The sequence below is a fragment of the Convolutriloba macropyga genome, chromosome 10 (assembly GCF_964194025.1).
Source record: "Convolutriloba macropyga chromosome 10, txConMacr16.3, whole genome shotgun sequence".
NCBI lineage: Eukaryota > Metazoa > Xenacoelomorpha > Acoela > Convolutidae > Convolutriloba > Convolutriloba macropyga.
In genome coordinates this window covers 50,752,525-50,773,195 of record NC_134477.1, presented here as the reverse complement: position 1 = coordinate 50,773,195, position 20,671 = coordinate 50,752,525, and the positions used below count along the sequence as shown (strand labels likewise).

The window sequence follows — 20,671 nt, the reverse complement described above, 5'->3', positions numbered from 1 at the left end:
TTTTCGTGCAAGTTTTTAATATTTGCGTGTATTTGTCGTTCTTTATGTCGTATGACATATCCTGGATAATGAAAGTCGCTCTCCATTGAGGTAAGAAAAGACTCTCTCAATGATTTCATTTGATGCGTAATGTTTTTAATCAGTTCGAACATAATTCTTTTTTTTTTAAAAAGCAATCTTTTTATAATTTTTGCCCCTTTTGCTCATTTCTAGTCGACTTGTTGCCAAGTCGCATTGCGGAATATCCCATATTTTGTTCCAAAAAGGTACCGGTTAATCTTCTTAGTATAAATTGATCGTAGCCTCCTTGTCTTGTCAAAAAGTAAACCATTTTCGGAGAGATCGAATTTTTCCAATAACAAAACAGATAATTGAGTTAAACTTGCAGCTGCTTTTAATCGTTTTGTTTAAAAATTTTATATAGAGTGGAATAATTCAAACAATGAATCAAAGAACAAAGAAGTGATTGCTAAAATTTGTCCTCATTTTTAATTATTATATATAAAATGTTAAACTCAATGCCCTTGAAATCAGCTGAGATTTCATATACTGAAAGATAATTGCGCCAGCTAGTAAAAATTGCAATAAGTGTATCAAAAAAAAATATCCTATCTTGTTTTTCTACTATGGTTATTAAAGTCTCATTTTTGAGATCGCAAATATTTGCGTAGTTTTTTTGTATTGAATTGTTTCAGACATGTTTTAATAGTTAAAAAGGGAACTGAGTAAAGTCTGTTAAGTGACTGTAGAAAAACAACGCCAAGTTTTTACATGACTTTAAAAACGTCCACAAATTTACTACCATTGAATGCAGCTCAAAAAAATGCAAAATGTTTTTTCATGGAACTGCTGGCTAATAATATTTCGGAAGTATTGGTTGATTTCCAACTCGCTCACAGCATTTTTAGTATATAAACAATCATAATCAAAATGTTTGAAAAACGTTATCTCAGGGATAAAAACCAGTTTTGAGCGGCTTTTTTTTCATTTAAGAAAAATTAAAAGATCGCTAATTTAAAAAATAAAAAGACAAGAAAAAGTATTTTAGAGGTTAAGGAGGCTGCTTTTCAAAATTTTGATAAATTCTGTAGATCTCGGAAAAATTCACATAATTTTAACTGCCAATGGAAAATCTTACTGCAAAGAAAACTAATAATTTTTTAAGAAAATTTGGCAAAAAAGGATTGGCAAAAAACAAGCCATCTATATATAAGATATTAAAAAACAATATCTCCAATTACAAGGAAATCGTCACAAATTTAACTAAAAAAACTAAAATGAAATCAGCTAAAATTGGGAAAGCAACCAGGAAATCTATTGCCCTAATCCCAAACTCAGATTCAAACGTTTTTTTTACTCAAATGGTTCGAATTTTAACTTCTGTCAACGTTTGCGAAGAAAATCAAGCAATCAACTACTGTTGTTTTTCCTTCACTAATCAGCGGTATAAACGTTGCGAATTTCAAAACATAAATATTCAAACATAAATGTGCATTTCTTTGATTCGGCTCTATTCCCTTTTATCGATTCAAATTCAATGTATCCTAGCCACATATTACACAGGAGAAATAGAACAAACCAATAAGTCAAACTGAGGGGATGGTTTTCAAAATCTTTCTTTTTTCTCGCATTTTATCATTTTCTTAACAACAATTTCAAAGGAAACCTCTCAAAACCCTTAAGTTGGCGCTTAAACTTTTATTTTCTTAATGCAAATACGTTCTTAGATCAAATATGGAATTCGGATATAAGATTGAAGCAAAAATATTCAGCAAATTTTCTTCTGAATAGTTTTTTCAGACAATTCAAAAGAAAACAATTTTCCGGTTGTGTATGCGTAATAACAATACTGAGGTTTCATCTTGCGTAATGATTATATTTCATACAAATTAGGTTTTTAATAGCAAAAATATCAATTTAAATTTTTCTTGTCTCTTTCTTTAAATAGTGAGAATTTTAACTATCCGCTGTATATAAAGATAGGGTTATTAAATTCACTGCACAAAAATGATTCGGAGAGTGTGCGAAGTAAAACGAAATTAGAAAAGAAAACAAAATTTTATAACTGTTTATAAAATTTGATTTTTTCTCAGATTAAATATCAACAATTTTGGTTTTTAAAAAAGCTTAGCATTCATGTTAACAGTTCATAAGTCAAGTATAAATTTAAAATAGGTTAAAAATTTCAAAACATATTCTCTGCGAATACTAACGAGGTGGAAACTGGACAAAAATGTTATAAAACGATAGTTAAAGCTTTTTCTATCTTCTGGCACAGATCAATTGGCTGATCAGCATGCAGTTCAACAATTTATTACTGCCTTTTGATAAAATTGACAAGTTCTTTTTGTTTTCTTTATAAAAATGGTTAACCTGATCATTTCATTACTAAGAGAGATGCTGGTAGTCAGACATTTGTCAATATATTTTGTTTCCAGTCGTTTTGTATATTCCGAATACAAAGTTTTTATGTGGAAAAGCTTTTCAGCGGTACGCTCTGGGCCTATTTGATAATTTTGCTCATTATCGGTTTCATTGAAAATCGTGTAACTCTGTACATTTTATTTCTTAGAATATAACGAAATTGTTTTTCTTAATCAAAGACATGTTTTTAATTCATTAAAAACACATCACTCAGCTTGGACACGTCATAAATAGGCTTCACAGGATCTTTGTCAAGTGATGTTTTAAAGCAACTTAAAGATTTTTAGCAAAAATGCCATGTTTAGTTATTCATCAAGTTTAAACAAATAGTTTTATGATGAGAAATAGCAAACTGTTTAACTGATTGGCTGGTAAGTATTGACGGGTATTTGAAAAAGTAAATTGTTGTTTTGTTACTGAATAAAAAAAAATGTTCCAGTGTGCGATGATGCTGCCATTATTGAGTTGCCTTCCAATGCTAGTTGGTTTTCAATGACCTTCACACTACCTCAGGTCAAATCATTCAGCGATTTGTCTCAAAACTGCGCTTTTTACAGGTAGAGTATTTTAGAAGTTTTGCACCCGTTTTCACCTTTTTAAATTTAAACAGGTATACTCAATTTAGAGCTACAGTTAGATTCACTTACTGTTTTATATCATCTTTTTATTATCACAGTTTTTGTTATTTTTAAACGAAGTTTAAAAATTAAGTCAGCATTCTGCCGAAATTTGAGGAAAAAGTTTAAAACCTCCAAACATTTTCCTTATATGAATAATTGAGGTTTGTGTTGTTTTAATATTTAATTAAAAGTAACCAAAAAAATTAAAGCTGATTCTATTTCGATGTACGTTGCATTTTTGAGTAGTTTTTCTGCTTAAAAACTTTTGCTTCCTTCTAGTATTTACAACTTCTAGAATATTCTAATATTATCTACTATTTAGCGTTTAACTCGAAATTTTGTGCTAAATTGTTTCCTTAAAAATTGATTCCCTTCGCTTTGTTAAAAAAAATAATTATTTCTACATCTTTAAATTTTAATTTGAGTGCTTATAAACTCAGCTGGTATTTGCATGAGCTAATTTTGCATAAAAAATTATCATTTTTTATGTCAGTTCATAGCTTTTATTCTTACTATGTCTGACCATTTTTAAAAAAAGAATATTGTTAATTTCCTTTGGAACACATAACAATAAAATGCAAATGGTACAAGAGGCAATGTAAAGTTAAGAACATAACATTATGTAAAAACTCTAAAATCATTAAATCACTAAACTAAAAATTTGACTTTACATAAGTAAAACACGGCCTAAAATGCGAGCATATAATGTTCTCACATTTTTATATGTACATCATGACGATTTTTAAAAAACTAAAATCTAATGCTCTCAACGCCATCTTTCATATCAGCTACTTTTGGGTCGTTCAAAAATTCATCCAGCAATAATTTTTCAGTTCTTTTTTAAGGAAGTTTTTGATGTTGTTTTTTTTAGGTAATATTAGAGGGCAGACTATTATAAATTGGAATGGCTTGTGGAATAAAAGAATCAGTTAAAACTTATTGTTCTTCTGTATATCAAACGTTATTTTTTAGACCTGTCACGTTATTTTATTCTCATGGTAGAGAGAATTTAAATATGCTGGAAGATCGTTGTTCAGTAAGCGAAAACTTTTTGAGCAATGACATTTTACGAAAAAAAAAGACTGGTAATATTTTGTTGCGAAGTTTGAGATCTGTGGAGCGATCTTATTTTCTCCTAATAAAAAAGAATATATTTCCCCCATTCAATTGTTTTTATAAAGTTGTGAGTAATGATATTTGCAACGCTATCAAAATTAAAGCGGAATAATGTAGATGACTTACTACTATAGCTTTGAGAAAAAAGATTTTTTTATTCTCTTGTAAACTTACTAAGTGTATTCAAAACTTTTTATTCCACAAGCCATTCAAACTCCATATTCACTTCTCCATCAAATTTTAGTTTGCTATCAATAATTACGCCAAGAAACTTCACACTATTTGATTTTGCTTTTTCGTCATTCTCGACATTCAGAACAGTATTTGTTAACGTCTGTTGTTGAACACAGCATAGTGTGGTTTTTGTTTGTTCATCACTAAATGGGACTTTGCAAAAATATCAATGAATTTTGAGAAATTGTTTTCAAGTTTTGTTTTTGTTGATATTTCGTCAGTGTGAGATCTAAAAAAAAAGTGTCGTCTGCCTACTGGACGACCGTGCAATCGTTTTTTACAATCTTTGCTAAATCGTTGACGTAGATGTTGAATGAAATTCGACCAATCTGATTCAATTTAATTTAGGATACCTCTTTGCGTTCTTTCACTAAAATAATTCTCTTTTAAATTGGTAGCATTTATGTCAAAATTTTTTTTGTTGAGTTTTAATCTTATTTGTTCAGTCCATTTCAGGATAGGATTAATTAATGAAATTTTGTTTTCTATAACCAAATTGACTAATAGACAATAACTGCTCCCTTTCTAGTAAACTTGTGATTTGTGAACTGAACGCCTTTTCAAAAAACTTTGACAAAGCAAAAGTGACAGATATAGGTCTATAACTGAGTGGGTCTTCGGGATTTCCGTTTTTTTGACAAATGGAGTTACACAAGCTTTTATAAGGTCTTCTGAAAACTTTCCTTCTGTAATGACCTGATAAATGAGCTAAAATAGTGTATCCGCCAGTGCTTTTTTAGCAGTTTTTATTATCCAAGCTGGTATTTTTGAAGGACCGGGTGGTTTATTTGTATGCCATAAATCTCTGAGCACATTTGTTTCCTTGGTTGTTATATATCGGAACTTGAAAAACTTTGTCGGAGCGGTTTCAGCTGGAGTGCTGTTTGTTTGTTGCAAGGGAATTAATTCTCCTGTTGTGCCAAAAATCTGTAGTTTAGAAGATTTGCTATTTTCATAGGCTTTGTTATCTTATTACCAAAACTGTCTCAAAAAGATTGAAATCTTGTATGACTTTTTTTTCATTACAAAGATCTTGAATGAAGTTGCCTCTGGCTTTTTTCTTTTTTCACTCCATAAATGTTGAAAAAAGTTGCTTTCTTTCTGACGAAAAAAGTCGTTTTTCGTTTCATCATCACTAATTCTTGAAATTTTTTTTGTTTTCTCACTTAGCCATTTTTCTTGAAGCAAAAGTTTTGGTTTGTCTGTTCTAATACCACAGACTTTAATTGGAGTATGTAGTGCTTATGCTCTTTCAATGTTTCTCTGCAATTCTAATAATATCATATCTCCCGTCACTGCACCGTAAAAATGTTTCCAGTCTGAATTTTCAATAATATTTTGGAACGTTATGGCTGAGTACTTTTCTTTGTCAAGAAATCTTTCCTTTGTTGTTTTTGATTTTAGCATCACAGATTTAAGAACTGTGATTGCTGCAAAACAAATATTTTTCAAAATTGTATCCGCTACTATGCCTGTTATGTGATAGTCTGTTATGATGTAATCAATAAGGGTTGAAGAAGAGTTAGTCATTCTTGAAGCTGTAGCAATATTCGATGGTTTAGGATCATATGGAGAAATAACAGATTACAGCAGACTTCCGTCGCGCTTTGCAAAATAGTTCTAATTGTAGTCTCCAGCAAGTATGACAGAATGTCCTTCAGCCATAGCAAGATCAATTCCCAGGACCAATTTTTCCAAAAACGTCTTAACAAGTTTTTTTCGGGACAGTATGATGGATTCAGTAAGCCTTTCTTTTTTTTGTATGCTAAACTCAACCCATAAAAACTCAAAACTTGTTCCCGATAAATTTTCAAAATTTGTATCCTCAAAACGTTTGAAATTTTGAAATTCAGATCAAACTGTTTTGCTTAAAATTCTATCAAAAATGTTGACTTGAACAGCATCAAGCTATCGAGTACACAGTGATTTTGCGTCGAAAAAGTTGACCTAAATTGATCTAATCGAATTTGGGCTGAGTACAGTTTGCAAAGTTCACATTCTACTACATTTGCGCTCCAAATTTATCGCAAAAAACAGTTTATAAAATCCAATGATAAAATAAACATTCTGTTACAAATGTTTTTGTTATGATTCAAAATAAATGAAGTGGAGTGTTAAAGGGAGTGGGTAAAATGAGGAGGAGGAAGGGGGGAATGATGTAAGATGGGGGGTATTGGAGGCAATGGGAGTAAGGGGGGAGTTATTAGGTTTTCACCCCCAAAATTACCATCCGAAAAGATTTAAGATGTAAGGATTGAGAAAGAGGGACATTCTTTTTGGCTACCTTCCGCTTATTCCTTTGATCGATAATTCTGATTGACTACTTGTTTATTCTGCAGCAAACGCTACTGCTACTTGGGTCTGTACTTAAATGCGAAACAATACGACAGACCTCTCAAAGCAGACGACTTGGAAAAGTTCCTGCAATTGATCAACAGTCTTCATGTCAGCATCAACTGGTTCTCTTTCGCAGGCAAAACCCCATTTGGTATGTTCCTAGTCACACGAACTCAATTCCCTGTAGTAACTCTAGTTTACATTAAATTTTGTATCAGAAGTTACAAAGTTTTAAAACTAGCGTTTGCAACTGTTGGGAAGTTGTTGATTTGAATAGCAGATAAAATTATCTAAGAGATCTATTTATACTCCCAACTATCTCTAAAAAACCTGACTTGAATTTAATTGATTTATTTATGTGATGATAGCTAAAAACGATCGAAATCAAATAAGCATTAGCACAAGAAGGGGCTAAAGAGACATGGGGGATATGCCCGACTTACGGTTGAAAAAAATCAATGCACGTTAGACAATATGAACGTGTCAGCCAAAAATTGATAGGACAACACGGATTGAGGTCCCCTTGGTTTCCATCGATGGATTAGCATAATGTCATTAATCCAAATACACTATCAAAGCAAATTCAAAGCCTTAAAATTTTTATCAATGGTTGTTTCATAGTGATTTCATAGAAGGCAAAATTCCCATCAATGGACAATAGTAATTTTATAGAAGCCGATAATCTCACCGCTGGATTTTAGTTACTTTAAAATCGACTGGAAACGTTTGCGATTGGTTGAAAGTCGACACGCACTATGTTTCTGTTATATACAGCGAATTTACAAGATAATTAATGAATATTAGTCAAGCAAATTCTATGTTGCAGAGGTATCATAGCTGGCTCTTCAACAAAAGATAACGAGTTCGATTCCTAGGATAATAGTAAAGACCAATGCTCGACAAGGAGAAGAGAAATAAACATTTATTTGAGGTTTCGGATGGATTTTCTGTAGTCCAGTAAAAATCAGAGATATTCTTTGATGGAGTTCTAATGATCGGCAAAAATGTGGCAATGAGCCATTGATGATCCAGCAATGGATTTGTTAAGGAACTACTATGATCCATCGGTAAAATTAAATGGGAGCAAAACCCGGGAACAAAAATAGCCCCCAATGACGACGATGCCCACCAACATTGATATGATCAACAGACGATGAAATTTACAGAAACGTTGAGCCAATTCCTAATATATAACACGAAACTCGTTCCATTTTCATCATTTTTTGCTTAAACCGCCTGGTATGAATCAAAATGGAATATTGACAAACTAAAAGTTATCTAAGGAATTATCTAAATTATCTCTGCAATTCTCAGGTGGTTTGAAACATATGATTCTTCTGAAGTGATACTTTAAAATGCACATGAAATACGAATAAACTCTCAAAACACACAGAGAGATTAAGTTTTTTTTTCATTTTGCAATTAGATTGAATCGTTTCTTTCGCTACCACAGAACAATAACTAATCTCTTTTATGTTTAAAAGCCATAACGCCAACTAAAAATGCAAGACTGACGAAATCCAATGATACCGATAGTGGCTTGCATCGATAGGACCAAGAACTCTGAACAAGGGGAGATTGAATTATTAATATTTATCTCCCTTGTTTGTTTATTTTATCAAAATTAAGGAACATCATTTGTTCAGATCTATTCTGTTTCGGCCCCCACGCTTACAAATATAGCACGTTAATATATTGAAAACATTTTTTACTATGTAAGACAAGGAGGCTCGGTAATGTGCGTTTGCATATAAAGTTCAGAACCCGCTCATCCACATTTTTGGCATCAATGTCTACCAAATGAGGAACAGAAAATGAAACAAATAATGTGTATGAAAAAAAAGATCGCCTCCAACGCAAACAACCCAGTGGAGTAAAAAGTGCCGCATTAAATTGATGATATCAGCCACTATTAAGAAAGCAAGTCAAGACGAACAACAAAATCAAAAAACAACAACAAACATTAATTAAAACCAAAACTTTATGTACATTTTTTATAAAAAAAAGTAACATAATTATTGAAAAAGTTATTTAAAAAACTTTATAACAAAGTCACAATAGGGTCAGATGAAACTGAAACTCAACACAATAACTTGTAATTCAACAGAAAAGATATGACACCAGTCCATAATAAAGTCGGTAACAATTAGACAAAAACAAGAAAAACAGCAAAGTTAAATAATTCGATTACATTTTCAAAAACAAAAAAATTCACCGTAAGGAAAACCATTAGATACCAGTTAGATACCAGATGAATTTATCAAACAAGTTTCTGACGACCTATGCCTCTATAGGAGGGCATTAAGACCTATCATTATTCAATTTTTGTATGCGGCTACAAAAACAACAAATAGAGACAACAAAAAAATCCAATAAAACATGCGAGAAAAGCTGTCAAAATAATTTGCCCCTCAAAATTTGTTCAATTGCTCTGCTTTTTAATGCCATTAGTATGGTATGTCACCTCTCTTTAATGAGTCTAGGTAACAAATCGACAAATAAAGAGAAAAAAGGGCAAAGTTAAGAAATACGTATGTATTTTTCGTAAAACAAGTATTTTCCAAATCATGAAAACCATTAGCTACAAAAATTAATTATTTATTATGATTGTTGATCACTCCAAAGGAAGCTCTGGCGACTTGTAGTTATTCAGAATATGTCTTACGTATACAAAAGAACGTCAAAAAATACAAAAAACAAAAATTGTCGATTTTACGAAAAACCTGTTTCAAAGCCAGTGAAGTCATAACTTTTTTTAAAACAATCTATTTTGTACATTTGCATGTTCCGTTGACGCTATTTACGTCCTATGTGACCTGCATTTAGCAAGACCAGGTAACAAATAGACAAAAAAAGAAAAATGCGAAATTAAAAAGTGTTTTTTAAAACAATTGTTTTCAAAGTTATAGAAGCCATCAGCTTTCTAATCAAGTAGTCTCAATTATTTTGCCACAAAAAACCAATTAGGGTTTTTAACATCCAGAAAAAATGATACGACTAAACAGATCATGTAAAAACGACAGTTAAAGACAAAATCAAAAAACTCAATTCAATTCTTCGAGAAAGAAGTGTTGAAGCCCTTAAAACCATAATCTACAATAAAAATTTTATCCCTAAATTTTTTGTTAAGTTCAATGATAATTTGACGAAACATTGAAAAACGTGAAAAAATGGCAAATTCCTAAAAATAATGAAACAATTTTTAAATCTAGTAGTATCAAATCCGGAAATTCATAACTTAACGCGTAAAACCGGAAAAGATTAGTTTTATTTCAGTATAAACAAGAAGCATTTTTGTTTTGCTGACACTAAGCTACAGTTTGACGGAATTAGGAAAAAAGCAGCGGTAAAGTTAATCGTTTATTATAAAGCATTGTTTATTTTAAAATCATATATTTTTGATTGTCAAAACGTCCATAAGCTTTCCAGTAAAAAAAATAGATAGGTTAATTTTGATTTGCTTAGTAGGACAATTGAATCTATCACCAGAGAGCTTTGATTTGAACTGTTCTGTTCTTTAATTAAAATAATAAAGATTAATTTTTCAAAAGACAAACTGATTTTTTTTGGAATTTAACATTCCAAGATTTGACCACAACTAGCCTTGCTATTGCTTTTTGTCCCTTAAAAACACTTTATTGTTTCGATTGTTGAGATATAGGTTATGTGTTAGTTATAAAGTCAAAAATAAATGCTGCGATTTTGGTAATCACCGGACATAGTTGGCAAAAACGGCAAAGTTTTAATTCCAGAGCACACTCAATAAAATTGGAAGTAAGACTTGTGCCCTTAGCAGTTTACAAAATTTTTGTTGCCGCTTTTTGGTGTCTATTTCTGGCAAGTTTAATCAAAGTGGACAAAAGAGGCTTCTATAGTGCATTTTTTTTGTGAAAAATGCTGAACTTTTGAAAAATTCAGCCCAAACTTTAGCCCAAAAAATTAAATCAAAATAATCAACAATAATTTTTTGTCTTTAAAATTAAAATCGACAACACTATTGTTAACAATTTTAACAAATTTTAGCAAAACTGACGAAATTTTTCGCGAAAATTCCGGCAAATCTAAATTAAAATAATGCAAATCTTTTTAATTTTGTTTTCTGCGCTGGATGGGCTTTTTAATGATACCCCTCACATCTCTACGATGAATATATAGATCAGCCAAAATTGTCTGAAGAAAAAAAATCCATTTGAGTATATAGCTCCTGTCCCCTCAGAGACGGGTCGGAACAATAAATACCGTGAGGGTAGATTTAAAAATAAATAGAAGTTTCAACTTTCGCAACGAGAACTGAAAATACGGGTGTTCGAGGTTTCCTCAAGCAACAAAAATGACAAAAAATGAACTGGTAACTTTGAATTCCAAATGTTACGAGGGAATGTCGGAACAAAAATAGCACTTGCAGCTGGGGGCGTAACAGAGGGGGGAGCAGAATAGATTTACATTTAGTTTCGACCAGTTAAAAATCAAGACTAAGACCCGTCGAACTTGTCCTATTTCCGGTAGCAGAACAAATCTAACGGAAAAGATCCGAATGTGGATAATATATTTCTCTCAGCTATATTGTGAGTTTACATCATATACATCTTTCGAGTATTTTTTAACACACTTGAAAAATATTAAATCCCTCTCCCCACCAGCGTAATAAGTGCATGCTGTTTGCAACCCCATACTCAAGAGCCATATGCATCAATATGGAACGCGCACCTTGGGGTTGCAAATAATATGCATCTACCAAGTTGGGGGGATTTCATCATCAATTAGAATAAATAGCATTATCTAAATATCGTCGAATAAATAGCAGTGAAAATATCGTCCATTACTATTATCAAATTTGGCTGGGCTGCTACAGATCACACAATACGGGATCTCTTTATGTATGCCAGTCAAACTTGACAAAAGATATAACAAATCGAAGGCAAAGATATATGCCTAAGACCTGTCTGTGCTATAAGTCTCAATTTAAAATAGTTGGGGGGCTGAAAGTATTAAATTTATAAAAGAGTAAATATAAAATTTCAGCTTACTAATTACCAGTTGTGTAGTGGTGAATTGGAGGTGAGCTGTTGGGCGATCGTTCACTTGGGTGTTTCTTCAGTTATGTTATTTGTCGAAAAAGAAAGTTATAAAATTAAATCTGGAATTATTTGTCTAAGTTATTAAACAATTTTGTTCGACTATTTTATTGTTAAAGTGAAGTTAAATTTTGAGAAAAATGAAAGCAGTTGTCTGCTGCTTGTTTCTGGGAGTGATTTCTGTCTCTCTAATTTTATTCCGTCCCACTTCGCTGAGAGAAACAATTAATTCCTCTCAGCTCCGTTTGGGCCGATAGGGAGCGAATCACAAACTCACGTTCATAGTGAGGTGCTTCTTAATTTTCCTATTGGCCGAGAAGGCAAGAGAATTAACTCTTTTTTATCTCACGGAGAAATTATTGAAACTCCAAAAAATAATAAAAATCTAAAAAGCTGAGAGCATCAATTATTGATTTCGTAGGCGCCTGTTTTCTGCTTTTCCCCTCTTCTAAAACCGCAACAATTATGGTTTTCTTGGGGGCTTTTTATGAGACTCTATTGTCTTTTCCCCTGAAGCAATCTGCTTCATCTTTATTGAAATTGGGGGAAAAGATCTGCATTGCAACTGTCAAAAGCAGAAGTAATTTAAATCAAAAGAAACTGTGGTTTTACAGGCCGCCTACGTTCAACAATGTACATTTTCTATCCTGGATATAAGCGAGGAGATCCAGGCCTAAAGTTGTGTTATTTAAATAAGTCGAACTGAGTTGTTTAAATACTTGTGTACTGGTAGTCTTAACAAGCGTTAGTTTGTTTAGCGCGCGGCGAAAGAATGGTTAATTAGCGCCTAAATACGTTCGCTCTAATGCGGGATTAATTATCCGCTCATTTGTAACGGCTCTCTTAATACTACAGCTCACCCCGATTTTTAAGATAGAAAAGAAAATGATTAAAAAAAAGAAATATATTGCATCGTATATAGTTTTATTGCGTTTGGAACATATAAATGAGTTACTACAAGTTCAGATAGTTATGAAATTAATCGCAAAGGGCGATAATGGTATGCTATAAAATTAATCGCTAAGGGCGATAATGTTGTGCTGTATTATTCAAAAAATTCTGGGGGCAAAATGACTGGGCTTGGCACTGGACTGTTTCCATCGTCTTCGATCAAAAGAACCTCTTGTATATCTTGACTGTCATCGCATGGCTCTGGGGTCTTCTCGTGCTTAGGGATCAGTGACTTTATTAGTTTTTTTTGTTTTTGCCTCTTCCTTTTTTCTTTCTCTAACTTGCAGTTCAGTTGTTTGACCTGTTCAACTAATTCCTTGTTTGCCATTCCTAGCTTTTTGTTAGCCGACGTTATTTCAAGGTGCTTCTGAGCCAATGCTTTGTTAATTTGCTTCAGGTTGCTTTCTTCTGTTTTTTGTAGCTGTTTTGTTAGGACGTACTGCCTTCTCCAGTAGTCATCACTTGTTGTTCTTCCTTTCTCTGTATTGCTCATTTGCAGACTTTCGAATTTCATTTGCAGTTCCTGCAATTCCGTCTCTTTGATGAACAATTCCTGTCTGAATCTCGTATTTTCCGAAATTATGGATTCTCTCGTGATTTCGTTCTGTTCATTAGTTGAAGGAAAAGCAGTTATAGCCGCATATGGTACATTAGCGTAAATGTCCAGCTGATTGTTCCTGATGTTATACATTTTTGTGGTCGGATTTCGGTTTTTAATCCTCCATATATTTTGGTTGTCGTTCAAAGAGAAGTCTTTAAGAATGGGTAGTTCGCTTGCTTTCATGAAGAGGTCTTCTCCTGTAGTGATATTGCTCACTTTGACCCTTTCGGATACGGCGAATTTATTATACTCAGTTTTTAGCGCATATTTGAGGTTTGTAACAAACCTGGGGTTTTCAGTGTTAATTTTCGCTTCTCTTGTTTTCTGTATGTCTAGGCAGTGAGGGATGTTTTTTCTATCACCTTCCGTTAACAGGTCGTTAATATTTGACAATTTCTTGATTTTTTCAGCGTGATTGGTTTGATGATTTCCTGGAGCTGGTCTCTTGCGATTAACTATCCAATTGTTTTGCGGATCATATTGACTGGAAGTTGATGGAGGTGCAATGGTTGTAAATGGAGGCTTTGAGAAGATAGGAGGCTGGGAAGAGTGGGTTTGTGTTTGTTCTTGTTGTGTTGTCACTTGTTGATGTTGATTGGGGATTACCACGCTTGCGAGTGTGGGTCTGGTAGTCATTCTGAGTATTTCTTTGTTAATGATCTAAAATATTTTGATTTTGGTTAGCCTGTGTCATCAATATCACACATTATGGCTTCTTTGCAATTGTATTGCTAATATAAAATGTATTCTATTGTAAAAATGTTTTTGTAAGGTTTTGTTGCTAACTGCTTTACTTAAAAATTATAATGCTAAATGCATTTGTTATTAAAGTTTGGTAGAAAAGTTTTTGTTTTGCTAAATGCAAAGTTAACTTTAATAAAGGGAGGGGGGCAATAATAAAAAAATTTTTATACTTATGCCAGGCGGGCAGCCCTGGCACAAGTACGTCTTTCTCCGCTGCCCGGAGGTGTGAGTCTTGGGGCGTGCGTCACACTAACACGGCTGCAACGACCCGTGCAGCTGGGGAGACAACCTTGCTTTAGCTGAAAGAAGGAAATTTTTCGGGTCGTTTTTGGAAATTTCAGTTATCGTGTTAGTGTTCTAAGTTATTTAGGTTCAAAAGCAAGGGGGGCAGGCTGGAGAAAGCTGAGGTAACCCCTTCCCGAGGAAAAGTTAAAAGAGAGAAAAAAAGATCGTTTGTACTTGAGTTGTTTTTGGATTTTTAGACAACGTCGTCTAAAAAATTTTTGCAAATGGGACATTTTTTCTGCTTATTTATGCACACTCGACAGAATCGGTGTTCGTCATGTTGGGAAAAATGTGGGTGTTTTGTTACTCCTAATTCTGTTTTCATTTTTTTGCATAAATTGCATCGGAAGTAGGATGTGATCAGGACGGAAGACAAGGTCGAAGACAGATGGGACATTTAGGGTTTGGGTATCTTTTAAAAAGTGCTTTTCTGCAAGGAATACATACATAGTGGGGATTTTCTTTGGGGAATTGCTTGTGTAGTTTCTCTACAATAACGGTTTTTCGTGAACATATAGGGCAGATAATGTCCTTATGGGGATAGAACCAACGGAAACCGTCGAATAGAGATTGTGAAAGACCCATCGAGTGACTGTTATTTTATTTTCCTTATACAAAAACAGGAAAACCTCTGAGAAACTGCAGTAGGATGAGGTTAATAAGGAACGATATTGCAAGCAAGGTAACTAGGGTTAAGATAAATATTTTGTGGATAGGTCTAGATCGGTCATTTTCCGTATCTGGAGAAAATGGAAAGGAGGTAGTGATTAATAAAAAGGGATATTGCCAATGCGCATAAGAGGACAAAAAGAAGAATAAACAATGTTACGGGATGCATTTTGCCAATTCAATGAGTAGTGTAGAACTAGGGTGAAGGAGGTGATTTGCTCCTGGTAAAAACTGAGGTGAATTAGGGATATCGATTGGATTAAAAATAAAACTAGGGAAAGAAGTAAAGTTTTGGATGTTCTTGAACGCATTTTAGATTATGTGGTTGTTTTTTCGCAACGAGGGCATAATTTATAATCTTCTACGCAAAATTTACAAAAGTTGACGGGCTTATGATCACTGTGATGAAACGTTTTTGCAACAGAGTATTGAAATCTTGTTTGTTTGCAAATATCACATTGAAACCAGTTAAAGATTGAAAAGATAACATTAAATTTAGAGCATTTTGGGCAAAAGTCATAGCCCATATCTTTTATAACATATTGGTAACAGAGCAGACACATTACGTGGGGTAGTTCGTCAGGGGGGTTCTCGTGTAATTTCTTGAAAACAATTGTTTCACGTCTGCAGCATAAACAAATTAATGAGACCGGTTTGGATTCTATAGTATTGGTTTCTTTGTCAGTTGTATTCATTTTTGAAAGATTGTTATTGGAGGGAATTATGGGATTGGCACGGTTGGAGGACTTGGTTGTCGATTATTTTGGGATTTTATTGCTTGGTCTATTACTAATGTAATTATGAACATCAAAAAATTAAAAGGAATACTTACAACTACGAGGAAAACGGTTAAAACGAAGGAGAAGGCTGCTGCAATAATTATAAGGGCCATTAATAAAAAATCAAGTAAAGTGGGGATAAACATTTTGGATAATTTGTGAAGGTAGTTTTGAATCAAGGATTTTACCACGGGTTGTTTGGGTCAATTGTTTGTTTGCATAAGGGGCATTTAGTAGTTGTGAAGGTCATACACTGCAAACAAATTGACTGTTTTGGGTGAAAATCTCTGAAGTGACTGTGGCAGGTGGATAACTTTTTGACTTCTTGACAAGAATCACACTGGAAATAATGGCAATGACTGATTGTATAAATGGGAGTTACGCAAATGGGGCATTTAGGTTGGTTCCAATACTTAAATAATTCATTTCTACAGGGAATGCAAGCAAAATGGGGAGGTTGACCGTTTGGGTTTTTGTGCAATTTTTTAAATTGACGGCAAGGGAGATAACAAACAGGGCATTCAACTTTAGGGGTTGTATCAATCTTAGGTTGCTGAGACGGTATTTTCAGAAAATTTCCCATTATAAGGACAAATTAGAAAGATCCGGGTATACGAGTTCTAATCCATGGTGTTCAAGTTCGTTGGGGATAGTTACATTTAAATCTGCAATAGCAAAAAAGAAATTCCAGTGTTTCTCGTTTGGATAAATGTAATAATGATTAATGGTACCGGTGCTTAAAAACATATAAGTTATCTTGATACATGCTTTATACTGTGTGAAACAAATATTGAACCATCTTTCTACTTTAACAATTTTAATTTTTTCCTTTCCAATAAACAAAATCATTTCAGTTTTAACAATTTGGAAAGAAGTGAGGGGAAAAGAACAAATTGATCAGAAAAAAAAGGATAGAAAAAAATGAAGAAGAGGAAAGGAGAAAAAAAATTTTGTGGAGAGCAAGTTATGTAAAACAAATTACTTTACTGAAGAGCGCCCAAGTTGACTGGGAAGTGCTCTTCGATATCGATGAGTGCCAGAAAGAATTCCCAGTGCATCATTCCCATGGTGACTCGAGTAGAACCCTCACATCCACGTTCGTAGTCAGTATAATGTATGATTATACAGGGCTGTATTTCTGCAGTGGGAGTTTCAATGAATGATTTCTCGAGGGATTCTACTTTGACTAGTCGCTCACCAAAGTGGAACAGCATTATAGGAGATCTAATTTAAAAGGGATTTAGGAACCATTTAAAGCTTGGGATACAATTATGAAGAATGTCCAATAGGGGGAAGATGGTGTTAAGATGATGGTTCCATCAGTCCAAGTGTTTAAATATTCGAAATGGAGTATTAGTTGTGGTATAACTCTGTTACTTTTTGTTGTCACAAATGATTTTTCAAAAAATTGAATTTGTATAAGGCAATTTTGGTATGAGAATATCATTGCTGTTTTTTAATTGGTAATTGTTTCCAATTCTTTAGTAATTAAATCGTTTTGAGAAGAGTCACTTTTCGGCAATTCAAAATAAAGATTGTGAGGTACACAGTTTGGGTTTTCTAGAATAAAGAGGAAGAATTTCCAATGAACTGAGAGAGGATTAATACTTATTAAACAAATTTTTTTACTTTGGATTTCTTTGAGCGTTACTAGCATAGTAGGCACAGGAGTTGGGTATGCATCAAAAGATCGTTGAATTTTTTGTAACTCTACAAATTTATTGTTAACTGCAAATATCATAGTTTAGAATGATACCTAAGCAATGTAGATTGGATGTTGTACTTGAAATACCGAGTTCTCTTTGAATGCTAGAAAAATGGTGAATTCGGCGAACTGAGGATGAGTAATGAAAATAGTTAAAAGTCTGCAAATATTTGTCATGGGTTTTTTGCGAAAGTCATTATACTTATAGCGGAAACATAGTATATGGCTAATAGCTCAAAATTTTGGTTTCCGATTCTGATTTGTAAGTTTCTATTAGTTAAATGAATCATGTTGTTGATCTAGCTCATTTGGCAGACTATTAGGGTCGAATTGTGCTAAATACACGAAATAATTCCAATACAACGAATGAGGGGTTAAAATCACAGTATCGTTTTCCCAAGTGTCCCAAAACTCAAAATCTATAACGATTTGAGGGAAAATGTCTCCGTGATTTTCTTCAAAAGTTTTCTTTATTTGATAAATTGTAACGAGTCTATCTTGAAACAAAAAGTACATTAATGGAAGCGTTTTAGTTGTTAATTAACTTATTGTTCTTCATTTCAAAACTATGTATGAAAGTATGTAAATGTAAAAAAAAGGATAAAAAAGGGTGTGTCAATTATTTCTGAAAAGAGGATTATTGACAACGATTGATATTTATAGATAATATATCAATCGGATTCACTGAGGCAAAATCGGAGTATGGGAAGAGTGCAGGCAATAGCTAGATAGACATAGTTGCGATTACATAGTTGAAAATGGATTATAAGAAATAAAAAGCAAGCAAGGAATCCACACATGTCTCTTACAGGAAAAGTCAAAGTCTAATAATATTTTTCTTCAGATGCTTTGAAACAATTTTGTATTCGACTCCAATGTTTACAAAACTAATTGTGTCATCAATCAGGGCTCTTAACAATGAGAAGTATTGAAAATTTGAATGCGGTACGTCCAAGTCTATAATGTCACTGAAGTAGAAAGATGCAACTCTAATAGTTACAGTAGTTTTTAAATCGGAAAGACTTGAGGATAATATCTGTCCGGTGTATTGTCCAAATCGAATGAATAAAGCGTTAGGCTGTTTTATGAATTTGGGTTGCATAGCATAGCATCCTTGAGGTGTATCTAAACAAGATATTAATTAACTTATAGAGTCTAATACAAATAATTTTTATTATTTTTGAGAGAAATTATTTTTTTTATAAAAAAGATGATTTTTTTATTAACAGCTTTTAAGGAGGTGCCACAACACTTCGAATGGTTGCATCATTTTGTGGTTGCGGTTGATGTTAAGCCAGATCTGGGTATTCTACTTTATTATTTTCTGTATGACAATGCTCGTCAATTTTATTTTCTCGAGGTTGATCCTCAACGCATTTGTAAGTTTTTTCTATTGTGCTGTAAGGTTGATAATTACTAAGCGGTAAAAAATGATTGTTGTTCTGTGGGGCCGACGGTTTGGTTTCGTTAGAGAATACCGGTGTAAAGAACGATAAGATACATAGATTATATGTTGCTCCTAATAGAATTTTCCAAAAACCCATTGTTTTGTTGGATATTTTGTGGATTTCAAACGCTCTTATGATTGTTACGATTACATCAGTTAAGAATTTTATGCACAAGAAACAAGCAAAATAAACTCCAATTTTTTCCAGATAAAAAGTGATGATTCCAAAAGTGCCTTTGAACTGGTTTGTAAAAAATGTAGGTGAAAGAAGAGAATCTAGATAAATTTGTCTGTTAATTCCCATTGCCGACGCATAGATATCTTTTTGAGAATAGTCTATGCTTCTTCCTTCTAGAACTTCTCTTGAAATTTTTGTCAAGACAGATTTTGAAGCTTCCGAATGCAAGATATTGTCCCAAATAGATTTAAGTTGATTTGGTGTGTAAATTCCGGCACGTTGCGATTCGTAACCGGTAAATTTTGGAATAGAACTAATAACTCTTGAAGTGAATATTTTTGGCGGTTGTAAAGGAACAGGTGCTGGCATCAAATGGTACCATGAATTTTCATTATCAATATCTAATTGGTAGGCATTTTTGTAGCCTCCAACGCAATCTACTTCGTTTGCAAAAGGGTAGGTTTGTCGAGTAATTTGGTCGACGAACATTGTCCTACCATCATAATGAATAGGAATCCTATCATAACACTGTTCAAGAACCTGAAGTGGTGAGTTTCGTTTTGGACAGTGGTACAGCCAACCTATGCTACCATATGTGTCTAAGAACATCGAGCGGTTGCCGGTTAACATATATCCAGCTAAACGATTGTTTTGGATAGCCTGCATTAGTATCATTTGTTTTTGAGTTCGGTCAAAATCACATTGTTCTATGACCAAACCTTTCCATGCTTGTTTTATTTGCATGTAATTATGATATATGACAAAATCCATTTTTACCGCAAGGTTAAGATCATAGTCTAACTTGTCTTTGTCTAAGTGTTCCCATGCAACAAAACCATTGTCGGATGTTCGGATCTGTTCATCTGAAGGCTTCCTATTAAACCCATTTACACTTAGGCTATTGTCAGGTTCAACACGAAGTTTATGAAAAAATTGTTGAGTTTTTGTTTTATAAGGTTTGCCAGTCTTCATATTAAATCCGCTTTTATAAGAAACATATAAAGAATCTAAATTTGTTCTGTAAATAAATTCTGGTTTTCCACACACCTTTTCTTTTTCATCAATTACTCTAATTTTTATGTCCATTTCAGCAGGAGAATACGTTCCTGGTCGTTCATAGGGCGTCTCCGATTTTTCATCACTAACTATGAAATACTGTACGTTACCAAGTTCGTTTTCATGTTTTAGCATTTTTGCGATTTGTGAAAATCTTTTAATAACTATACAATTTTCCGGTGCCTCCCAATTGTATGCAAAGGGGTCGAGTGATGTCGAATGACAACCTCCCTCTGAGAGGGCACAAGGAAGTTTTAGTCCTTGACTGTTATAGACAGTTCTGTCATTAAGATCAATATCGAGTACAGTTTCTTGCATCAGGGTTTCAAAAGAGAAATGTTTAATTTGACCACGATTATCACAAGATGTTGATGATTCACCTTCAAGATCAACTCCATGGTTTTTATAGGAGACAGTTTTTATTCCATGTTTTATGTCAATTTCCATGTC

The 20,671-nt window shown here is 33.3% G+C and overlaps 1 protein-coding gene across 1 annotated transcript in view; it reads left to right on the top strand.

The window, feature by feature from the left end:
- The first annotated feature begins 2,894 nt into the window (after positions 1–2,894).
- Positions 2,895–20,671, top strand: part of LOC142348657 (uncharacterized) — a 36,777-nt gene continuing 19,000 nt past the window's right edge. The window contains exons 1-2 of the mRNA XM_075400088.1: positions 2,895–2,981; positions 6,734–6,882. Of these exons, the coding sequence (XP_075256203.1) occupies positions 2,917–2,981; positions 6,734–6,882 (214 nt within the window). The 5' untranslated portion in view covers positions 2,895–2,916. The remainder of the gene's footprint in view (positions 2,982–6,733; positions 6,883–20,671) is intronic.